At 43.8% G+C, this 25633-nt stretch overlaps 1 protein-coding gene and 1 pseudogene across 1 annotated transcript; one reads left to right on the top strand and one right to left on the bottom strand.

The window, feature by feature from the left end:
- Window positions 1–459: 459 nt before the first annotated feature.
- On the bottom strand, window positions 460–2503 carry LOC124376344 (annotated as a pseudogene).
- A 1494-nt stretch (window positions 2504–3997) lies between these two features.
- On the top strand, window positions 3998–4936 carry LOC124376345 (olfactory receptor 52Z1-like). Its single transcript, XM_046835395.1, has one exon. It carries the CDS (start codon window positions 3998–4000, stop codon window positions 4934–4936), a length of 939 nt encoding a protein of 312 aa, XP_046691351.1.
- The last annotated feature ends 20697 nt before the right edge of the window (window positions 4937–25633 follow it).

Raw genomic sequence — 25633 nt, forward strand, 5'->3', positions numbered from 1 at the left:
TAGTTTGGGTTTTTCAGAGCTTTTTGGAGGATTTGGATCACTTTGATCCAAAAAATCTGGATTAAACTGATCCCATCAGAAGGGTGGATTCAGCGTGGATTCCATGCCCAAAAAGTAATGAAAACTTTAAAAATTTATCAAATAATACTATATTTGTAACACGCAGTATCTTACAAGATATCCTATTTATTCATAAGGTGTTAATTGTATTTGTTCATCCGTCAGGCTACAATGATTAGGTAGCCTTTCAGTACAGGCCTAATCCCCAAAACAGCTGTCAAAATTGACAAAAAACAATAAATGTTATTCTGTCACTAATTGATATATATATATTCATCACAATCGAAAATATTTTTGTTTTTAGAATATTTATTACTGATGCATGCAATGATTACAGAATAACCCCAAAAATGCAAAGAATGACAATCACTGATTTTTGAAATCCAAAACAATTCCAAATCAGAAATTGTGTCTAACTATTGCGTCCCTTTGTTGCACGTCCTGTTTGCTTGTTCTGGCAAAATGCAGGAGGTTGGTTAGGGTCTCCAAGGGGCTCAGGTGCATCATTGTCAGCACAGAGAGGGACATTGCGCTTAGTAGCGATGTTGTGCAGGACAATACAGGCGAGGGTTATGTTGCATGCTTTCTGTGGTTCCACTCTCAGGTAGTTAAAGCATGCAAAGCGCCTCTTAAGAACGCCATTTAAACGCTCAATTGCACATCTTGCTCTGCAATGAGCAGTGTTGAAGCGTGCCAGCGCCGGTGTATTTGCTGTTAGAAAAGGAGTCATCAGCCATGGTAGGAGTGGGTAGGCACTGTCTCCTAATATTATGCCATCCGGTCGGTTGGTTTGGAGGTCTCTATATAGAGCGCTCTCCCTCAGGATGCGTGCATCATGGACAGACCCAGGCCACTTGACAACGCAGTTAGTGATGATTTTCTGTTTATAAACTCCCATTCATTCTCACCAGGTGCTTGTATATGCATGTGTGCAGTCGATTGCTCCAATAGTATTGGGCACATTCCCCAAAAGAAAAAAGCTGCGCTTGGCCTGGGCAATCTGGTTGTCCTTTGGAAAAGAAACAAATTCATTGACCAGGCTGGCCAGTGCGATTGACACACCACCAGTGCGATCTCTCACCACATCACACACAGCTGATTTCACCACTCCCATATAGTCACCAACAACCCGATAGAAAGTCCCACATGCATAAAATCGGAGAGCAATGAGAATCTGGTCTTGTGGTGGTGGACAACACCTGCCATTTCACTGTCTCTCTGTGGATCATCTGAGAAATTCTGATTTATATGGCTGTGTAGTTGGTCTTTTTTCAGACACACCTATTACAACTGATTAGTTTTGGCTTGTGTTCAATTGATGCAATTGGACCCACGGCCTATAATTGATGAACAATGTTCACTATAGTAAAGCAACGGAACCATGGATCTCAGAGCAAAGGCTTGAAGCGCCTTCATCAAACAAAGATGATGATTACAAGGCACTTCTGCAAATAGAGACTGAAAGGGCAGAAGCACAGCTTCATCTGGCAGAGGAACATCTGACTCTGACCAAACTGCAGCAAACCAAGGCCAGACTTTGAGATCCGCCTCCTAAAGGCTACGCTCAGACAAGCTGGTCTCTCCACATCAGATGAGGAAGTCTGAAATTATTGTGGAGAATTTGACATTAAGTCTTTTTTTAATTCAATACATCTATATTTGAAACTTGTTATGAACATATCCTCAATGTACAGTGTTTGTGTTGTAGGTCTCAGATGAGGGGGCTGCTGGAAGAGGATGGAGTGGGCTTTTTCTTGTGTTTAGTTTCTTTTAAATGTGTGTTTTCATTTCAAATAATAAACTTATATTAACTCCACACTGGCTGTTCTACGTGTTGCTCTTTACATATCTATAGTTCTACATTGTGATTTCCTATCCTGTTTGAGCACTGGTTATCCAGATGTGGTGATTCTGAAAAGTTCCTATCCGGATCAGTTTGATCCAATCCGATGTTGCTTTGAAAAACTGGCTCAAGAAGTAAGATGGATTACGTGATCACGGATCGCAAAAAAAGGATTACTAAATCCGGATAAATTTTATCAGGATTAAACCTTTTGAAAAACCAGGCCCTGTTAAAGAATCCTGGCAGCATCTGTATCATCTGAGACTTTAAACTACATTGTCAGGTTCTAAAGGAACTTTAACACTTGCACCATTGAGAGCGTTCTGACTGGTATCATTACTTCCTGGTTCGGGAACAGCACCATGCAAGACAGACGAGCCGTCTAGAGGGTGGTGCGGTCAGCTGAACATACCATCCACACCGAGCTCCCTAACCTGCAGGACATTTACAGCACTGGTGCAGGACCAGAGCCAGGAAGATTGTAAAGGACCTCAGCCATCCCAAAAATGGACTCTTTTCTTTGTTACGTTCAGAGAAGCGATTCAGCTCCTTGAAAGCGAACACAGAGAGAACGAGGAGGAGCTTCTTCACACAGGCCATTCAGAGTTGAAACTAAGAAAAACCCAGGAACTACTACCTGGACTTCTCTCTCTGTCTCACTTTTCTTTGTCTTCACTGCACAATTATTATTTATGTAATTTATTTTATAATTAATTCTGCAACTTTGTTTTGCAATACTTATACGACACTTTAACTCTGGACTTGCACAGCACAGCGTCACTTTATGCCACACCATACTGCACATGGATACTTTAAGAACAAATCACACTTCTTCTTCTTCTTCTTTCGGCTTCTCCCATTAGGAGTCACCACAGTGGATCAGTATTCAGTATTCTGTCAATATCTGATGTACTCCTCCATCCCTTTCTGGAATTCATAAAACAAAATATTTTCTATTTCTATTTTTTATGTTTTAATGTTGGACAGTTGTAAAAAGCATTTCACTGCATGTCGTATTCCGTATGAATGTGTATGTGAAAAATACATTTTAATTTGAGATATGTTATGGGATTACTAAATGACTAAAATCTCATAGTACAAAAAACCCATCTTAAGGATGTGAGTTTTCATATTTACTGACCATACCAAAGTTATTTTAATGGCTTTTACTCATTAGGAGAAAAGTTACAAGTAATTCAAGTTATACAAGTATTATATCCAATGATGCACCAAAGCAGTTAAAGCCCACACAAAGTCTGACCTAAAAAGTCCAATGTACAGCAGAGTTTAATGCATTATATTTTATAATGGCAGTAACGCAAAATAGCAATACACACATTTTGCCCAATATTTGTTTGTAACCAATAAAATGCTGCTTTATATTACACTCCTTTAGTGACATTAAATTTATGATCAGTTTTACCTACTACCAACTTTACCTACTCTGAACTCTATATTGATTAGTATGTCTGCATACTGGTGATAAATGGAGGTCAGTGATCCTATGCGAAGCCCACCTTCTGCAGCAAGTAAGGGCATCTTACCCCTGGTTCCAGTACCCACTTGACATGTTTATTTTGATGAGTTTTGAGTCCAGATCATCTGTTATTTTTGTAAGCCATGTCTTTTCTAATCTATGTTCACTGTGTTTTGTAGGTAAACCCTAATCTGTTTTTGGAGTTTTTAAGTATGAATTTATGAATCTATATCTGTTCCTGCTAGCCAGTAGAACTACACTATGAATTTGTCCTAATAAACAACATGCTGAGTATAAGCACTCAGATCCTGCCTCATCATACAGTATATTAGATCAGATAATTGAGTACTTAGTATGTTATTATTATTATTAAACTCTACTGAAATATTATATATATAAACACTATTGAAAGGAAGATTGAAGATTGGGAAGAAGGTGGGTCTTATCTTTCAGCAAATCAGCTAATAAAATGTGTATGGATGAGAAAAACACCTCTGAGATTGATTTGGAGTATAAATGTCTGTGACGGAGATTTCTTCACACCAGCAGAGGTTTATCTTTACACTGTGCTCTCTGAAGGACTACCAGAAAATAACATGGACTAATTGTCAAAATAAATGGATTATTCAGTCAATGTAACATATTTAACACTAGAGGGACATGTGGATTTAGTGCATTACAGATATCTTTATTTTATGTTTACTTTCATATTTTATATAATGATTATCTGTTTTAATACTGTTATTATTTCAGTTATATTCAAAAAGAAATGTCTCCATGAGCCCATGTACATTTTCATTGCTGCTTTACTTTGTAATGCTCTCTTTGGATCATTTGCACTTTATCCAAAACTTCTCACTGATTTACTGTCTGAAAAACAAATCACTTCTTTTGGAGCTTGTTTATTTCAAGCATTTTGTATTTACACATATGGATCATCAGAGTTTACACTCCTATCAGCTATGGCTTATGACAGATATGTGTCCATCTGTAAACCTTTACATTATGCAACTCTTATAAAAATGTCCACTGTCAGAAAGCTAATATTTTTGTCATGGTTTGTGCCTTGCTGTGAAAATGCTGTTGGTGTTCTTCTAACATCCCGTCTGCAGCTGTGTAAATCTAAATTAAACAGAATATACTGTGATAATTATTCTATTGTGAAATTAAGCTGTGGTGAAATATCTCTGAATAACTCATGGGGGCTCTTTATTTTCAGCATCGCTGTCTTTCCTCCAGTGATTTTTATAATCTTCTCGTACATTCGAATTCTTGCTGTGTGTTTAAAGAATTCAAAAGATTTTAGAAGAAAAGCTTTACAGACCTGTTTACCACATCTTTTAATTTTCATAAATTTCTCTATCAATGCATGTTTTGAAGTAATAAATAACAGAATAGAATCAAAACAAATTCCACATGCAATTACCATTATCCTGTCAGTAATCCCGTTAGTTGTTCCTCCTCTCATAAATCCAATTATATATGGATTAAAAATGCATGAGATTTTTAACAGTATCAGGAGACTGATTATTTGGGGGAGTCGTGTACAAGTTTAGTTTTAGATGTAGATTTTTTTTGCATGTTGAAAATAAATCAATATTCATTTATTGTACAATATATTATAATGTCTACATCAATTTTGTTAAATATTGTATTTGGAATTGGTATATTATATTCTATATGAAGCCCAAATCTGTACACAAAATGTCTAATATATTTAATATATATTTTCCATTAAATTTAAATTAAATAATGAGAATATAATTTATTATGCATTTATTATTATTATTATGCTTCAATTCAAGTAATTTGTATTTGTATAGCTCTTTAAACAATGAACATTTTTATGCAATATGTCTTATGACTGTCTATGCAGGCCACTTAAGTCCTTTTGATGACAACAAAGATCAACATTTACCTCATGTTAATAGTATTCTGTGATGGGCCGTATTATGGTCAGGTTTAAGTAATTCTGTAAATATTAAAGACTTTGTGTCATGTATATCAATATTTGTACGTCATACATAGAAGACAATGCGATTTTATGTTTTTTTATTTGACTCACTGCTATATGTGAAATGTTTGCTGTTCATAGGTTCGGGTCTGTAGTACCAAATCTGTGGCTCGTATTCCATAATTGCTGCTAGTTGCAATTCCAAAACATGACAAATTGAGTAGCAAGGGAGTTTAAACTGGGAATTACCCTCAATATTTTTCCCTTAGGTAGTAAGTTTAGCTTAAGGTGAACTTTTAACCAACTGAGAGCAATTAATAGTTAATTATCATCTGTTGTAGGCCTCTGCTTTTTTCTTTTATACAATACCTCTGGGTATGATTATGTTTAAGCATCGATTCTACTGCTATACTTATGTCACACAATTGTTTGTTTCAAGCAAAGTCAGATGGCAAACACCAGCTTAATATACTTAAGGAATCTGTAACGAACAATCAATACAAAATGCTAAAAATTAAAAAAGATTCTAGACCGTCTACAACATAAAAAATATAAAGAAAAACCGAATAGAGAATATCCTTTAGTTGAGCTTTAGTTGAACTTCATTGTCATTCTGGAATATGTGGAGAATTGTGGTGCTCACAGGACCTTATTGTTGAATATGTAAACAAATTTAATTTTGTGTTATGTAGCTTACAACAGGTTATGGTTACTGAACTGCTGGATGTCCATGTGGTGCTCGAAAAACCTTCTGGGCTTTCTAAATAATTAATAAGTGATTGTCCAGAGCCAAGGACAACCAGGCTAAACCATCCATCTGCTAGCTGCACGCTGCGGTACAGGAAGTGCTGAAAACTAGCATGGTCGCCTTAATGAACGGACCTGGTGGTGATCTTGCAGAGTTCATGTCCATGGCCACCAGAGCTTGTTGTGTTCACTAAACACAGATTGGAAGGCTGTTCCATAAACATGGGGCTTTATAAGAGAAAGATCTGCTCCTTAGTGTAGTCTTCATTATTTCAGGTACTACCAAATAGCCTGCACTTTTTAAACTAAGTAGGTGTGGAGGATCATCCTGGTACAGAAGTTCACTCAGATACTGCAGCGTGAGAGCGTTAAGTGCTTTATACGTCAGTAGTAATATTTTATAATCAGTGTGAGATGGAATTGGGAGCAGTGTAGATGATTAAAACAGGGCTGATGTGCTCATATTTTCTAGATCTAGTGAGGACTCTTGCTGCTGCATTCTGAACTAACTGAAAGCTTATTTCTGCACTTACTCCAACACCCAGACAGTAAAGCGTTACAGTAGTCTAATCCAGATGTTACAAAAACATCAACTAGTTTTTCTGCATCCTGTAACGACATCATATTTCTAATTTTAGCAATATTTCTAAGGTGAAAGAAGGAGATCCTGGTGATATTATTCACGTGAGACTCAAAGGAAAGACTCGGGTCAATAATCACACCGAGGTCTTTGACTGCTGTACACACTGAAACAGAAACACCATCCAGAGATGCTACGTAATCGGAAAGTTTACTTCTAGCTGCATGTGGTCCTAGTAAAAGTACTTCTGTCTTATCCGAGTTGAGCAGAAGAAAGTTATCAAGCATCCACTGTCTAATGTCCTTTACACACTCCTCAACATTGTTAAGCTGATCTCTCTCATCTGACTTTGCTGAAATATACAGCTGTGTATCATCAGCATAGCAATGGAAGCGAATCCCATGTTTATGTATATTTTTACCCAGAGGCAGCAGATATAAAGAAAAAAGGACCACAGTTTGTTTGAACAGTTCTGTAAGTCTAAGTGTCATCAGTGAATACTTTATAACCTCAACATTGATGGAACTGTAATGATGGACATTCAGTGTGGAAGATGAGGATGAGTTTTTCCTTCACCACAGTCACCACTGGATCTGTAATGGTGAATGGTGAATGGTGAATAGGATCTACATTGCTCCTTTTGTTTGCTCACCACTACTGAGGTTACCGGTGTTAACGTGTAAAAGTAAAATGAGAAGAGCTTAACTGTGTTAATTACTAATATTTATTTAGAAAAAAAAGGAAAGAAAACAAACAATTAGCTTGACTTCAGGAGTCTTTTTTTTTTGCTGAGGTCAATAAATAGTATGCGCAAGCACCGACCTCCACAGCCACGCCTTGCCCCACTCTTATAACTGGGCCCCCGACCTATAGAGGGCGCACACTTGCAAGAAAAAAAAAACCATTATATCTATTCAAATGAAAATTAATTATAAATCAGATGCAATTCTATCTCATGGCTCCTACTCATTAGGGAGAAACATGCAAAGAAACAAACTTATAGACATTCTAACTTTATAACCTCTTTATCTCTGTGAGGCATGAGATGATCCCCAGAGTATGCTTTTGTAACATCTAGATTAGACTACTGTAACGCTTTACTGTCTGGGTGTTGGAGTAAGTGCAGAAATAAGCTTCAGTTAGTTCAGAATGCAGCAGCAAGAGTCCTCACTAGATCTAGAAAATATGAGCACATCAGCCCTGTTTTAACCATCTACATTGCTCCCAATTACATCTCACACTGATTATAAAATACTACTACTGACATATAAAGCACTTAATGGTAACCCAACCATTAGGGTTGCACAAGCCAGGTCACTCAGTGTGGGTCTCAAGCCCAGATAAATGGAGAGGGTTGTGTTAGGAAGGGCATCCAGCGTAAAACATGAAAAAATCGAATATGTGGATCACGAATCTCATACTGGATCAGTCAAGGCCCGGGTTACCAACAACCACCACAGGTACCAACACAGCCAACAGGGTAGCTGTGGAAATTGGGCTACTGTTGGCCAAAGAAGGAGAGGAGGAAGACGTCTACAGCGACAGCAGGGAAAGGAGAAGTGGAGGAGAGTGGAGGTTCGGGTTGGTACTTTAAATGTTGGTACTATGACTGGTAACAGGATAGAGGGAGCCGATATGATGGAGAGGAAAAGGGTAGATATGGGCATGTAGGTGAAAGGAACAGAGGTGATGAGGAGGTGATGGTAGGTATGGATTTAAGGAGAGGAATGTGGAAGGGCAGATGTTGGTAGATTTTGCTAAAAGGATGGAAATGGCAGTGGTGAACACATATTTTAAGAAGAAGGAGGATCACAGGGTGATGTATAAGAGTGGAGGAAGGTGCACACAGGTGGACTATGTTCTATGTAGGAGATGCAACCTGAAGGAGATTGGACACTCCAAGGTGTTGGCAGGGGACAGTGTAGCGAGACAGCATCAGATGGTGGTCTGTAGGGTGAAGTAAAGGAGGAGAGGGAAGATTAAAGAAGAATAAGATGGTGGAAACTGATGGACTGTAGAGTGAGGTTCAGGTAAGAGGTCAGACAGGTGTTTGGTGGTGGTGAAGAGGTGCTGGATGATTGGGAAACTACTTCAGAAGTGATGAGGGAGACAGCTAGAAAGGTACTTGGTGTAACATCTGGAATAGAAAGGAAGACAAAGAGACGTTGTGGTGGAATGAGGAAGTGCAGGAAAGCATAAGGAGAAAGAGGTTGGAGAAACAGAATTGGGATCGACAGGGAGATAAAAAGTAGGCAGGAGAACAAAGAGATGCAGCAGCAGGTGAAGAGGAATGTGGTGAAAGCCAAGGAAAAGGCATATGAGGAGCTGTAGGAGAAGTTCAAGTCAAGTCAAGAGGCTTTTATTGTCATTTCTACTATACACAGTGGTACACAGTACACAGTAAAAATGAGACAACGTTTCTCCAGAACCCTGGTGCTACACTAAACAACAACTAACAAAACAACATAAAGCTACAACACAAGTTACATAAAGTGCATCGAGTGCAACCTGGTGCAAACAGTGCAGACAGACAGTGCAGACAGACGACACAAGACAAGACACAAAACCTTATATAGCGCCGACCAGTAAACCTACTGTATACTTGATTATACAGTACTGTACAAGAAAACTGTAAAAACTATACAAAATATAAACTATATCCCAGAAGTGAGTGTAAACAGTGTAGTGCAAAAAGAATACAGCAGCAGTCGAAGGTGCAAAAAACAGCATGTAAACAGTATAATACAATGAAAATGATAAATGTGCAAAAAACAGCAGTTGAGAGTGGTACTGTTGAGAATAATAAATAATAAATAAATGAATGGTGGTGGAATGGATTGAGATGAGTGATGAGTGTGTGTGAAGTGTTAAGTCCAGGAAAATGTTTACAGTTCATTACACACATTTGAGTGCATGTGTGTGTGTGTGTGTGTGTGTGTGTGTGAGAGAGTTCCGTTTCATTACTGTGGGAAGAAACTGTTGCACAGTCTTGTTGTGACGGCCGAATGCTTGAACTGTTTTCCTGATGGTAGGAGTGTAAAAGTGTGTGTGAGGGTGTGTTTGATCGTCCACAATGCTGTGTGCTTTGCGGATGCAGCGTGTAGTGTAAATGTCCATGATAGAGGGGAGAGAGACTCCGATGATCTTCTCAGCTGTCCCCACTATCCTCTGTAGGGACTTGCGGTCCGAGACGGTGCAGTTCCCAAACCAGGCAGTGATGCAGCTGCTCAGGATGCTCTCAATGGTCCCTCTGTAGAACATGGACAGGATGGGGGGAGGGAGGTGGGTTTTCCTCAGCCTTCTCAGGAAGTAGAGACGCTGCTGGGCTTTCTTGGTGATGGAGCTGGTGTTAATTGACCAGGTGAGGTTGTCTGCCAGATGAACACCAAGGAATTTGGTGCTCTTGACGATCTTCACTGAGGATCCATCAATAATCAGTGGAGATTGGTCGCTCTGTGCTCTCCTGAAGTCCACAACCATCTCTTTCGTTTTGTCCACGTTCCGAGACAGGTTGTTTGCTCCACACCAGGCAGTTAGCCGTTGCACCTCTTCTCTATATGCTGACTCATCGTTCTTGCTGATTAGACCCACCACGGTCGTGTCATCAACGAACTTGATGATGTGGTTCGAGCTGTGCATTGCCACACAGTCGTGAGTCAGCAGAGTGAACAGCAGTGGGCTGAGCACACAGCCCTGGGGGGCCCCAGTGCTCAGTGTGGTGGTGCTGGAGATGCTGTTCCCGATCCTGACTGACTGAGGTCTCTCAGTCAGGAAGTCCAGGATCCAGTTACAGAGGGAGGTGTTCAGGCCCAGAAGGTTCAATTTCTCGATCAGGTGCTGAGGAATGATTGTGTTGAAAGCTGAGCTGAAGTCAATGAACAGCATTCGCACATACGGGTCCTTGTTATCCAGGTGAGTGAGGGCCAGATGGAGGGTTGTGGAGATGGCATCGTCCGTGGAACGGTTTGGGCGATACGCAAACTGCATGGGGTCCAGGGAGGGTGGAAGCTGGGTCTTAATGTGCCTCAAGATGAGGCTCTCGAAGCACTTCATCACGATGGGTGTGAGCACGACGGGACGATAGTCATTGAGGCAGGAGACAGAAGACTTCTTCGGCACGGGAACAATGGTCGTTGTCTTGAGGCACGTGGGAACAACGTTGCTGCTCAGGGAGATGTTGAAGATGTCAGTGAGGACATCTGCTAGCTGTTCTGCACATTCCCTGAGCACTCTGCCAGGAATGTTGTCTGGTCCAGCAGACTTCCATGGGTTAACTCTGCATAGAGTTTTCCTCACTTCAGCTGTGGATAGACAGAGCACCTGGTCAGTGGGAGGAGGGATGGTTTTCCTCGCCACCATATTGTTTTGCACCTCGAACCGGGCGTAGAAGTCGTTCAGCACATCTGGGAGGGAGGGGTCACGGTCACAAGCAGGTGATGTGGTCTTGTAATTCGTGATCGCCTGGATGCCCTGCCACATGCACCGGGTGTCTCCGCTGTCCTGGAAGTGGTTGTGGATTTTCTTCGCGTGTGCGCGCTTCGCCTCTCTGATGGCACGGGACAGTTTGGCCCTTGGTGTTTTTAAGGCCGCCTTGTCCCCTGATCTGAAGGCAGAGTCTCTTTGTTTCAGCAGCGCACGCACATTTGCAGTCATCCACGGTTTCTGGTTGGAGCGTGTAGTGATAGTCTTGGAGATGGTCACATCATCAACGCACTTGCTGATGTAGCTGGTCACTTTTGATGTGTACTCCTCCAAGTTGATGGAATCGCCGTAGGTTGCAGCCTCTCTAAACATGTCCCAGTCAGTGCACTCAAAACAGTCCTGAAGAGCAGAAGTAGCTCCTTCTGGCCAGGTTTTCACCTGTTTCAGAACCGGTTTAGAGCGTCTGACGAGCGGTCTGTATGCTGGAATTAACATAACAGAGCTGTGGTCTGAGTATCCGAGATGGTGGCGGGGCTCCGCATGATACGCACCGGGGATGTTTGTGTAAACAAGATCCAGCGTGTTCGCTCCTCTCGTTGCAAAGTCCACATGCTGATGGAGTTTAGGAAGCACAGTCTTGAGATTCGCATGGTTGAAATCTCAGGCGATAATAAACAATCCGTCGGGGTGAGCATTCTGCAGGTCGCTAATAGCGCCGTAGAGTTTACACAGTGCCTCCTTAGCATTAGCACTGGGAGGAATGTACACTCCAACAATGTAAACTGTGGTGAATTCCCGTGGTAAATAAAAAGGTCTGCATCTAACAGTCACAAACTCCACTAGCGATGAGCAGTAGCATGAAACCAGTACAGAGTTCTTACACCATTCCGTGTTGATATAAACACACACGCCACCACCGCGAGTCTTACCGCACAGAGCTGCATTTCTGTTGGCTCGAAACACGGTTAGCCCGTCTAGCTGCATGGCGGCTTCCGGAACTCTGTTGCTGAGCCACGTCTCCGTGAAAACAAGACGCAACAGTCTCTAAACTCTCGCCGTGTGGTTTGCTGGAGTTGGATGTAGTCCAGTTTATTATCCAGGGAGCAGACATTTGAAAGAAAAATGGACGGGATAGCCGGCCGGCTAGGGTTAGCATTTAGCCTAGCACGGACACCCGCCCTCTTGCCGCTCTTCCGCTTTCTCGAACAGCGCTTTCGACATCTCCTCTCCCGGCCACCGGCATCAGGTAACACCGAGGTCTGGGGGCCTGGTCTTTGTGGCCAAGGTCGCAGCAAGCCGAGGTCACGAATGTTGTTGATAAGATCATCATGCAGATTGTTGGTTGCATGATGCCTGTATCGTAGCAGTGTCTGGTGGTCTTACACATAAACACAGCTGACTCTGGTGTCCATGTATTGTGAAGGGTCGTGCTAAATATGGTGATGGAGGTGGAAATGTGTTGACTAGTAAGGAGAGTGTGTTGAGAAGGTGGAGGGAGTATTTTGAGCAGCTGATGAACGAGAAAAATTAGAGAGAGAAGGTTGGATGATGTGGAGTTGGTGAAGCAGAAAGTGGATAGGATTAGTAAGGAGGAAGTGAGAACAGCAACTAAGAGGATGAAGAGTGGAAAGTCGGTAGGAGCAAATGATATACTGGTAGAAGCATGAAGATGTTTAGGAGAGATGCAGTGGAATTTTTAACAAGATTGTTTAACAGGATTCTGGAGAGTGAGAAGTTGCCTGAGGAATGGAGAAGGAGTGTGCTGGTACTGATCTTTAGGAATAAGGGAGAAGTGCAGACCTGCAGTAACTATAGGGGAATTTATGGGAATTCACTACACGAAGTTATGGGAAAGAGTAGTAGAAGCCAGGCTGAGAAAAGAGGTGACCATCTGTAAGAAACCGTATGGTTTCATGCCAAGGAGGTAGCGCGGGCACTTCCGGTGCTTCCACTTCTGGGGTAGCGCGAACCCGCAACTGTCCAGGTTTTCTCACACACACACTGCCAGATTGTCTCGTTGGCTTCCGTGTTTTTTGTTGAGACTTCCCTGTCCCTCGGTTTCGTTTTTTCCCGTATTTTGCTTTTATTGCTGCGTCCTGCATTTGGGTCCTACTTTTGCACCACTGACAGGAAGAGTGCCACAGATGCCTTATTTGCTTTGAGTATGTTGATGGAGAAGTATAAAGAAGGTCAGCAGGAGTTGCATTGTAGCAGTCAATGTCTGTGAGAGTGTCACTGGTGGCCTGAGAAGCAAATGTACTCCAGTCTGTGTGTGAAAACCTTTCCTGAAGTGTGAAATCATTGTGTGTTTGTGAATTTAGAGAAAGCGTACGACAGGGTGGAGAGAGGAGTTGTGGTATTGTATGAGGAAGTCTGGTGTGTCAGAAGTATGTGAGGGTGGTGCAGGACATGTATGAGGACAGTGTGACAGCAGTGAAGTGTGCAGTAGGAACGACAGACTGGTTCAAGGTGAAGGTTGGACTGCATCATGGATCGGCTCTGAACCCTTTCCCTTTTGCAGTGGTGATGGACAGGTCCAAAGTATATACAACTCCACAGAAAAGAAAAAGTGGAAAAATAACAAAACAAAGACAATTATGAGGAAAGCAAATAAACCTATATACAAAGTAGATGCACCTACTCATGTGCATTCACTCCACTAACTCCACTAACTCCACTAACTCCACAATACAACACTCCTACAACTCCAACACTGAATTGAAGTTGGAGACCGGTTTATAAAGTGTAAGCCCCTCCCCTTGAACTCAACCATTTCCCCCAAAGGGGTTGGAACTTGTGACCAGTCATATATAATGTTATAACAATATATATAATAATGAAGAGTAATATAATATATCATAATAAACCATAATAAATAGTAAACAATATCAATGAAACGAAAAAATGTCCCATCAAAAGAAACTTGCCGACTTCCGGTTTTACCGCGCATGCGCGACGCAGCACTGGCGCTTTAATGCCAGCCGATATTCAGCGTTCCGGTTGGCTGCTATCCAAACCCAACCCGGAAGACCGACGCAACAAACAGGTGAGTACATGAAACTTAAACAACAAACAAAAGGTGACAAAGAACATGTACACAAAGTTTTAGGAAGTCCTTTTGTGTGTGTGTGTGTGTGTGTGTGTGTGTGTGTGTGCGCTTATTGTCCAGGATGAGAGATGAGAGAATGGAGTGTGTGTGTGTGTGTGCGTGCACGGAAAGTGAAAGGGAAAGTTTATAGGATCGTGGTGAGACATGAGACGTTGTATTTACATTTGCGGCATTTAGCAGACGCCCTTATTCAGAGCGACGTACAAAAGTGCTTTAAATCTCTAGTAGTGAATAAATCTACACTGGCATGCAAAAATACAAACTCAATATAAATATAACTCGAATTCTACAAACTTGGAAAGTGCTAATTTAGGTATTTCAGGAAGAGGTAGGTCTTCAGTCGTCGCTTAAAGATAATCAGGGACTCTGCTGTACGAACATCTAGGGGAAGTTCATTCCACCACCTCGGTGCCAGAACAGAGAAGAGCCTTGATTTGTACTTACCTCTCATTCTGAGAGAAGGTGGTACCAGTGGAGCAGTGCTGGAGGATCTCAGACAGCGTGGTGCAGTGCGAGATGTGATGAGGTCACTGAGGTAAGATGGTGCTGGTCCATTTTTGGCCTTGTAGGCAAGCATCAGTGTTTTAAATCTGTTACGTGCAGCTACTGGAAGCCAGTGAAGGGAGCGCAGCAGTGGGCTGGTGTGGGAAAACTTGGGCTGATTGAACACAAGTCGTGCCGCTGCCTTTTGGATCATTTGCAGTGGATGAATAGCGTTCAGGGGAAGACCTGCCAGCAGAGAGCTGCAGTAGTCAAGTCTTGAAATGACAAGAGACTGAACAAGCACCTGGGCAGCCTGTATGGACAGAAATTGTTGAATCCTTTGGATGTTATAGAGAAGAAATCGACAAGAACGAGCAACATTAGCGACATGTGGGGAAAAAAGACAGTTGATTGTCCATAGTTACCCCAAGGTTACGAGCAGTGGCTGAAAGGGAGAGCAGAGAGTCATGAAGTGTTATTTGGAGATCTTGACCTGGGGATGAATCACCTGGGATGACCAGCAGTTCTGTTTTGCTGGGGTTGAGTTTAAGTTGGTGAGCACTCATCCATAAAGATATGTCTGACAAGCATGCTGAGATCCGAGCGGAAGCTGTGGTATCTGATGGAGGGAAAGAAAAGATGAGTTGAGTGTCATCTGCATAGCAGTGATAAGAAAACCCATGTGAGGATATGAATGAAACCAATGGAGTGGGTATAGAGGGAGAAAAGAAGGGGACCAAGTACAGAGCCTTGTGGGACACCAGTGGTGAGTCTGCATGGGGCAGATGTGGATCCCCTCCATGTTACCTGCTATGAGCGACCTTCCAGGTAGGAAGCAAACCATTCCCATGCTGTTCCGCAGATACCAAGGCTCTTAAGGGTTGACAAAAGTGTCTTGTGGTTGACTGTGTCAAATGCTGCTGAAAGGTCCAGAAAGATAGCCAAGCTGTCCGAGCAGCATTTAGTTTCTCAGAAACAGCCAAAAGGGCCGTCTCTGTGGAATGTGCCGCTTTGAACCCAGACTGGTTCGGGTCATTGAGGTTGTTCTGTGAGAGATAGACAGACAGTTGGTTAAAAGCAGTGCGTGCCAGAGATTTAGAAAGAAAGGAGAGAAGTGATACCGGTCTGTAGTTGTTGATGTCTGATGGATCCAGAGCAGGTTTCTTCAAGATAGGAATGACCCTTGCTTGCTTGAAGGTAGTTGGTACATAGCCAGATGTTAATGACCCGTTGATGATTGTGGAGATGAAGGGCAGGAGATCTTGCGTGATGGTCTGGAGCGTAGTTGAAGGGATTGGATCCAGAGGACAGGTGGTGGGATTGCAAGATCGGATGACTTGCAGTATCTCATCTTCTGTTAAGGTTGAGAAGCTTGACAGAGACGTAGTGGATTGTTGGCTGTGTTGTGTAGTCATTGTTGGAGAGGAAGTGAAGGTATGACAAATTTTCTTAATCTTCTCATCATAGAAGGAGGCAAAGTCATTAGCAGTCAGGGAGGATGGAGCAGGTGCAGCAGGGGGGTTTAGTAGAGAAGAGAAGATGTTGTGAAGCTTACGAGGATCTTGTGCAGAGGCCTCAAGCTTTTCCTTGTAGAAGGCAGTTTTGGCAGAAGTCACCTCCAAAGAAAATTTGGTCAGGAGTGCACGGTAAGATCAGAGGTCTACATCAAGTTGTGATTTTTTCCACTTCCTTTCTGCAGATCTGAGTTCTCGTCGATTACTGCACAAAACTTCTGACAGCCACGGTGTGGGACAAGAAGTCTTCTTGGGTCTTGTAGTCAAGGGACAAAGGAGGTCCATGGTTGAGGAAAGAGATGAGAGGAAGGAGTCCGTAGCTACGTCTAAGGGTAGAGAGGAAAAGGAGACGGGTCAGGAAGAGATGAAAGAGTACATGAAGTTACAGAGGAGGGAGAGATAGAGTGAAGGTTAGGACGGATAAGAGAGACATGTAAATTATTTTAGGTTGAATAGGAAGAGTGATTAAAAGGAAACCAGGTGATGATCAGAGATTGGAAGTGGAGTGGCAGTCATGTCTGTAGCTGGAGTAGGACGGTGAAAACCAGGTCCAGGACATTTCCTCCCTTGTGTGTTGGAGGGCAGCTGTTAAATGTCAAGGAGAAGGTATTCAGAAAAGGCAAGAGGCAAGATGACTGAAGTTTGTCGGATGGGAGGTTGAAGTCACCAAGAACTATCAGAAGGGTGCTGTCAGAGGGGAAAGTACTATGGAGCGTGTCCATCTCTTCTAGGAAGTCTCCAAGGGGACCAGGAGGGCGGTAGATGACAATAATGAAAAGGTTGATTGGAGAGGTAACTGAAACTGCATGAAATTCAAAAGAAGACATGGTTAAATGAGACAAAGGGAGAGGTGTGAAACAACATCTCCGTGATAAAAGTAGACCTGTACCACCACCTCTACCGGTTTCTCTTGGTGAGTGAGAGAAAGCATAGGCAGAAGACAGAGCAGCTGGTGTAGCAGTGTTCTGTGGGGATATCCAGGTCTCAGTAAGTGCCAGAAAGTCAAAGGTGTAGTGGAAAGCCAAGCCTGTGATGAAGTCAGCTTTCCTTACAGCAGACTGACAATTCCAGAGCACACCTACCACTGCTGTTTGAGATTGAAACAACAGGGGAGGGTAGATGAGGTTACTGGTGATGTGACTTCTGTTCTGTGGATAGGAACGTCTGTGTCTGTAAGAGATGACTACAGAGATGGGTTTGAGGCACATGACTGATCTCCCAGTTTGAGATTAATGTGTTTTAAAAAAGTAAGAAAAAGTACAAATAGGACTTTCTAAATAACGCTAAGAGTTACTGGCTTTAAGTGGGTTACCTACTTGTGGGGGCTACCTACCTGTAGCGGAGCATCTTCAATATAAGTGAGTAAGCCCTGCCCACAATTCACACCTCAAGTAAGACTGAAACTACTCTTGATTAATCACCTGACCAAACTAATAAGCACAGACCAACACTCTAGAATCAACTGAGTTAAATAGATATACAAAGTTAGAATCCTACCTTACCAGAAGAGAGTAGATTCAAGATAGAGCTAAAGCACACTGAAGATTGAGCTGGTTACACCTTCAATATAAGTGAGTAAGCCCTGCACACAATTCACACCTCAAGTGAGACTGAAACTACTCTTGATTAATCACCTGACCAAACGAATAAGCACAGACCAACACTCTAGAATCAACTAAGTTAAATAGTGTGGGAGAGCGAGTGGGAGGGAGGAAAAAGGACAGCCACAACAGGTCGGTTCACCGGCGTCACCGCCATTCTTTATTCAAGTTTATGTTTTGTTTTATCAATACTGGTGTCTGGTCGCTCCGTGCTCGCACGGCACTATTGGCATACACACACACACGCCTCTGTTTCCTCGGCTTTTTTGCGCCTCCTGATCACTGAAAAGAAAGCGCAGACATCAGGTTTTTTCAGTTGCAGGTGAGGCCACACACCCCCACCACCCAATTTAGGCCAGGGAGCCATCCGGCCCGCCACCGACTCCCCCCCCTGTCATGAGAGGTAGTCGGCCACGACCATCTGCGCCCCCGGTCTGTGGACCACCTCGAACTTAAATGGCTGAAGTGCCAGATACCACAGAGTGATCCGCGCGTTGGTATCCTTCATGCGATGGAGCCACTGGAGCGGGGCGTGGTCCGAACAGAGGGTGAAGGCCTGTCCCAGCAGATAGTAACAGAGGGTGAGGACCGCCCATTTGATGGCCAGGCACTCCCTCTCGATAGTGCTGTACCGTCTTTCCTGCACCGACAGCTTACAGCTTATGAACAGCACCAGCCATTCCTCCCTCTCCACCATCTGGGACAACACGGCCCCCAGCCCTCCGTCCGATGCGTTGGACGGAGGGCTGGTATGCAGGTGCATGCAAAAAGTGGACCCCCACAGAGCGTGGCTTTAACACGCATAAAAGCCTGTTGGCACGGCTCCGACCACTGGACCTGATCTGGAGCTCCCTTTTTAGTGAGATCGGTCAGCAAGCTGGTGATGTCCGAATACATAGGGATGAATCTCCTATAATAGTTCGCCAGCCCCAGGGACCGTCTCACCTCCTTTTTGGTCTTAGGTCTCAGACAGGCCGCAATCGCTGCCGTCTTGTCAATTTGGGGACGCACCTGCCCATGACCCAAGTGGAAACCCAGATACCGTACCTCCACCCGCCCAATCGCGCACATCTTCGGGTTCGCTGTAAGACCCTGCCTATCTCAATGTCCGCAGGACCGCCCTGAGATGTTGCAGATGCCGCTGCCAGTCATTGCTGTAAATGACAATGTTGTCTAGGTATGCAGTGGCGTAACCGTTGTGCGGGAGGAGAATCCGGTCCATCAGACGTTGAAACGTCGCCGGGGCGCCGAACAAATCGAACGGAAATGTTACAAACTGGTGTAAACCGAACGGAGTGGAGAAAGCCGTTTTTTTCCCGGGATATTGGCCTCAAGGGGATCTGCAAATATCCCTTGGTTAAATCCAGTGTCGAATAAAAGCGAGCCGCACCTAACCGATCAAGCAGCTCATCGTTGCATTGGATACGCATCGAATTTAGACACCGCGTTGACCTTACGATAGTCCTTACGGGCTTGGGAACCGAGGCGGGTTCTGATAAGTTTTTTGGTCTTACCTCTGGTCCCAGCTCCTCCCTCTCCGGGATCACTGTCACTAGAGACACAGGCACCGCCTCGTTCCATGGTTTCAGGAGATTGAGGTGGCCCCTGTCTGTGCGCCGCACCTCATAGTCAACATCCCCCACCCGCCGTGTAACCACGAAAGGCCCTTGCCACTTGGCGACTAATTTAAAGCTCGACTTATGGCTGTAAAGCAATTCAAACGGGAAAAACCCCGTGGAGGCTTGTGGGACCTCTCGTATTGCGAACAACAAGGGCTCGAGCCACTTATCCCAATTCCGTGCATCCCCCTGTACCAACTTCCGGATCATGCTCTTTAGGGTCCTATTAAAGCGTTCCACCAGGCCATCGGTTTGCGGATGATAAACTCTGGTGCGAATCGCTTTAATCCTCAACAGCTCGTACAATTCGCGGAGCGGCCGTGACATAAACGTCGTGCCCTGGTCGGTTAGGATCTCTTTTGGGATCCCGACACGGGAGATGACGCAAAAAAGCGCTTCGGCAACGCTACGCGCGAAGATGCTGCGGAGAGGCATGGCTTCCGGGTATCGCGTCGCGTAGTCAACCAGGACCAACGCGAAACGATGCCCATGCTCGGTTCTCTATAACGGGCCCATAAGGTCCATACCGATTCTCTCGAACGGGACTTCTATCAGGGTCAGGGGTCGTAAAGGCGCTTTAGGGATGGCCGGCGGGTTTACCAGCTGATCCTTCATGCCTACTTAGATCAAAAACTGCAGGCTATTTGTTGGTACCTCAAAAAATAAAGACTACAGCAGGGGGCAGATCTTTCTCTTATAAACCCTACAGTTATGGAACAATCTTCCAAACGGTGTTCAGGATTCTGACACAGTCTCAGTGTTCAAGTCAAATCTTTAGTCAGTAGGTGTTTGTGAGGTAATAGAGCAGATCTGGAAGGATCATCGAGTGTTTGGTGAACTGGGATATTTGGATGCTGTCGTCTCCTCACTCTCACACGTTTACTCAGTTTTGTTGACAGTGGTGTAGTGGGTTGTCTCTTATCCCAGAGATCCTCATGTCTGTTTTACCTTCTGCTTCTCCCTTTTAGTTCTGCTGCCATAGCGAGTCTTGCCAAAGTCCAAACTGCACAGTATCCTTAACTTTCATACAACAATACAGAAACTTAATAATCCATATCCTTCTCCTCCTGTCACCCTGGATGGATTTGGACTGTAGTTAATATTATCAGTCTGCTACACTGACTCAGGACTACAGTTTGCTTCTGATCTCAATCAATTCGGTGAAACCCAGATGAGGATGAGGTTCCCCTATTGAGTCTGGTTCCTCTCAAGGTTTCTTCCTTTTGCATCTCAGGAAGTTTTTCCTTCACCACAGTCGCCACCGACTTGTTCATCAGGGACAAGTCCCTGCTTTGAATGCACTGACTGGGACATGTTCACGGAAGCTGCAACCAATGGTGATTTCATCAACTTGGAGGAGTACACGTCAACAGTGACCAGCTACATCGGCAAGTGCATTGATGACATAACCATCTCCAAGACCATCACTACACACTCCAACCAGAAGCCGTGGATGACTGCCAAGGTGCGTGCGCTGCTAGTAACAAAAACTCCGCCTTCAGAGCAGGGGACAAGGCGGCCTTGAAAACAGCAAAAGCCAAACTGTCCCGCGCCATCAGAGAGGCAAAGTGCGCACCAAGAGAATCCACGGCCACTTACATAACAGCTGAGACACCCGGCGCATGTGGCAGGGCATCCAGGTGATCACGAACTACAAGACAACATCACCTGCTTGTGACCATGACGCCTCCCTCCCAGATGCGCTGAACGACTTCTATGCCCGGTTCGAGGTGCAGAACAACATGGTGGCGAAGAAGACAATCCCTCCTCCCAGTGACCAGGTGCTCTGTCTAACCACAGCTGAAGTGAGGAAAACTCTATGCAGAGTTAACCCAAGGAAGTCTGCTGGACCAGACAACATTCCTGGCAGAGTGCTCAGGGAATGTGCACAACAGCTAGCAGATGTCTTCACCGATATCTTCAACATCTCCCTGAGAAGCGCCACTGTTTCTACGTGCCTCAAGACGACGACCATCATTCCCGTGCCGAAGAAATCTACTGTCCCCTGCCTCAATGTCTACCGTCCTGTTGCACTCACACGCATCGTGATGAAGTGTTTTGAGAGGGTCATCATGAGGCACATCAAGACCCAGCTTCCACCCGCACTGGACCCCATGCAGTTCGCGTATCGCCCGAACCGCTCTACGGACAATGCCATCTCCACAACCCTTCATCTTGCCCTCAACCACCTAGACAACAAGGACTCGTATGTAAGGATGCTGTTCATAGACTCCAGCTCAGCGTTTAACATGATCTTCCCTCAGTACCTGATCGAGAAGCTGAACCTACTGAGCCTGTACACCTCCCTCTGTAACTGGATCCTGGACTTCCTGACTGGGAGACCTCAGTCAGTCTGGATTGGAAATAGCATCTCCAGCATCACCACACTAAGCACTGGTGTCTCTGAACCTGGACAAAACTAAAGAGATGGTTGTTGACTTCAGGAGAACACAGAGGGACCATCAGTGGAGATTGTCAAGAGAACCAAATTCCTTGGCGTTTAATTAAATTAAATTCATGTTTATTTGTATTGCGCTTTTAACAATGAACATTGTCTCAAAGCAGCTTTACACAGATAATGTGGTGATTAAATTGAATATGTTCTTTATAAGTAAGTTTGTCCCTGATGAGCAAGCCGGTGGCGACTATGGCAAGGAAAAACTCCCTGTGATGGCGATAGGAAGAAACCTTGAGAGGAACCAGACTCAAGAGAGAACCCATCCTCATCTGGGTTGCACCGAATGTCCATTTGTAGCAGATATACAATGTTGCAGGGTACAGTGATGATGATCAGAAGTGAAAAGTAGTCCTGAGTCAGTGTAGGAGACTGTTGACATTAACTACAGTCATTGTTCATTTTTCAATTCATTGTTCAATTCATTTTTAAAGCGCCCGTTCTTACTCCAAAATTCCATGGAACCACCCAAGGCGTTAAAAAGAAACCATCCCAAGCTGCACAGAGTGACCTCCAGTCGAAGAAAACACTATCCAGAGGCAAGCCTGGACGAAGTGGGAAGATCCACGGAGGGGAGAGGGGCAGGAACAGTGGTCACTGGAGCCTCAGGAGCATGTTTAACTTGACAGAGAGAGAGACACAGAGAGAGAGAGAGAGAGAGAGAGAGAGAGAGAGAGAAAAGGGTGACAGGAAGAGAAGGATATGGATTATTAAGTGTCCTTATTGTTGTATGAAAGTTAATATCACTGTGCAGTTTGGACTCCGGCAAGACTCACTATGGCAGCATAACTACAAGGGGGAACCAGAAGGTAACACAGACATGAGGGATCTCTGGGATAAGAGACGACCCACCACACCACCATCAACAAACCTGAGTGAACGTGTGAATGTGAGGGGACGACAGCATACAAATATTCCAGTTCACTAAACACTCCATATCCATGATCCCTCCAGATCTAAACCTTTACCTAAGAAAAAATCTACTGATCAAAGGCTTGACTAAATAAATGTGTTTTTAACCTCGACTTGAACACTGAGACCCGAACACTGATTGGAAGGCTGTTCCATAACTGTCGGGTTTATAAGAGAAAGATCTGCCCCCTGCTGTAGTCTTCGTTATTTGAGGAACCAACAGATAGCCAGCACCTTTTGATCTAAGTAGGCATGGAGGATCATACTGGTACAGAAGTTCACTCAGATACTGCAGCGTGGGAGCGTTAAGTGCTTTTTACGTCAGTAGTAATATTTTATAATCAGTGTGAGATGTAATTGGGAGCAGTGAAGATGATTAAAACAGGAGTGATGTGGTCATATTTCCTAGATCTAGTGAGGACTCTTGCGCTGCATTCTGAACTTACTGATGCTTGCACTTCTGCATCCTTTATCAACATCATATTTCTAATTTTAGCAATATTTCTAAGGTGGAAGAAGGCGATCCTGGTGATTTTCACGTGAGCCTCAAAGGAAAGACTCGGGTCAATAATAACACCAAGGATTTTGACTGCTGTACACACTGAAACAGAAACACCATCCAGAGATGCTACGTAATCGGAAAGTTTGCTTCTAGCTGCATGTGGTCCTAGTCAAAGTACTTCTGTCTTATCTGAGTTGAGCAGAAGAAAGTTATCAAACATCCACTGTCTAATGTCCTTTACACACTCCTCAACATTGTTAAGCTGATCTCTCTCATCTGGCTTTGCTGAAATATACAACTGTGTATCATCAGCATAGCAATGGAAGCGAATACCATGTTCATCTATAATTTCACCCAGAGGCAGCAGATATAAAGAGAAAAGCAGTGGGCCTAACACAGATCCTTGAGGAACACCAAACTTTACCTCAGAGAGTCAAGTCAAGTCAAGTCAAGTTTATTTGTATAGCGCTTTTCACAACAGACATTGTCTCAAAGCAGCTTTACACAAATCAACAGTGATGGTGAATGGTGTGCATTTGTCCCTGATGAGCAAGCCGTGGCGACTGTGGCAAGGAAAAACTCCCTTAGATGTTATGAGGAAGAAACCTTGAGAGGAACCAGACTCAAAGGGAACCCATCCTCATCTGGGTGACATCAAGAGTTTGATCATAAATCTTTCAACAATACAGAACACTGGAGAGTGAGAACTAACATGATTACTGGAGTATAAGATTATAAGTAATGTTCTTTCTGCAGTCTTAAACAGTCTATATGGTTAGTAGCTCCGAGTTTTATAAGCTCAGCATTTGTGATCACCACAGATCCAGCATCAGCTTCTCCATGCCAGAGCCTTTAAACACTCCAGGAGGTCCAATGTCAAAACTCCACACATGTAGCGGGATCCAAATGGCACTGGTACGTCTCTAGATGGTTCAGGATGTTTGTGAGTTCGGCATCTACTTCTTTAAAGGTCCGTAATCATCACGAGGTGGGAGGTGACTGGAGCTGGAGCAACCTCAGGATGCCTCGGGATGGGGAGAGAAAGAGAAGCAGTGGAGAGGAATTAGCGTAGCTGCTGTTCATGATATTAACAGCACAAGTTGATAATGTGCATGTGATCAGATGTTCTGGAGCACAAGGTTATGATGTGATGTGTGTTATGTGTAGGCTTTGCTAAAAGATACGTTTTAATCTACACTTAAATTGGGTGAGTGTGTCTGAGCCCCGAACACCGTCAGGAAGACTATTCCAGAGTTTAGGAGCTAAATGTGAAAATGCTCTACCACCTTTAGTGGACTTTGCTATTCTAGGAACTACTAGAAGCCCAGAGTTTTGAGATCTCAGGGGCGTGGCGGATTGTAGCGTGTTAAAAGACTGGATAGATACGGAGCCAAACCATTTAGTGCTTTATAAGTGAGAAGTAATAGTTTGTAGTCTATTCGAAACTTAACAGGAAGCCAATGTAGGGACGATAAGATCGGGGTTATGTGATCATATTTTTTTGACCTTGTAAGAACTCTGGCTGCTGCATTCTGGACTAACTGAAGCTTGTTTATTAATGAAGCAGGACATCCACCTAGTAACGCATTACAGTAGTCTATTCTGGAGGTCATAAAGCATGGACGAGCTTCTCTGCATCGGATATAGACAACATATTTCTTAGCTTAGAAATATTTCTAAGGTGAAAGAAGGCTGTTTTGTAACCTGATTGATGTGATTTTTGAAAGACAAGTCGCTGTCTAAAATAACACCCAGGTCTTTTACCGTTGAACTAGTGGTTACAGAACATCCGTCTAAATGCAGGTTGAGATGCTGGAGCGTCTGTATACCAGTTTTGGGCGATGAGCAAAATCTCAGTCTTATCAGAATTTAAAAGTAGAAAGTTATGGGTCATCCAATCTCTTAGTTCCTTAACACACTCAGTCATCCGGGTTAATTGAGCTGTATCGCCTGGTTTAGATGAAATATATAGCTGAGTATCATCAGCATAACAATGGAAGCTAATTCCATGCCTTCTAATAATATTTCCTAACGGAAGCATGTATATTGTGAAGAGCAGGGTCCTAGAACTGAACCTTGCGGCACGCCATAATTTACTTGCATTAGCCTGGATAGCTCTCCATTCAAATCTACGAAATGGTAACGATCGGACAGGTAGGATTTAAACCAGCTTAATGCCTGTCCCTGAATGCCGATGTAATTTTGTAAGCGATCTAGGAGGAGATCATGGTCTATAGTGTCGAATGCAGCACTAAGATCTAGTAAAACCAACAGCGAGATGAAGCCTTGGTCTGAAGCTAAAAACAGGTCATTAGTTATTTTAACTAGAGCAGTTTCTGTGCTATGATGGGGCCT

Source organism: Silurus meridionalis, chromosome 22 (assembly GCF_014805685.1).
Source record: "Silurus meridionalis isolate SWU-2019-XX chromosome 22, ASM1480568v1, whole genome shotgun sequence".
NCBI classification, from domain to species: Eukaryota; Metazoa; Chordata; class Actinopteri; order Siluriformes; family Siluridae; genus Silurus; species Silurus meridionalis.

Coding starts and splice junctions, on each gene's coding strand:
- LOC124376345 (XM_046835395.1), top strand. CDS start 3,998: ATGGATTATTCAGTCAATGTAACATATTTAACACTAGAGGGACATGTG.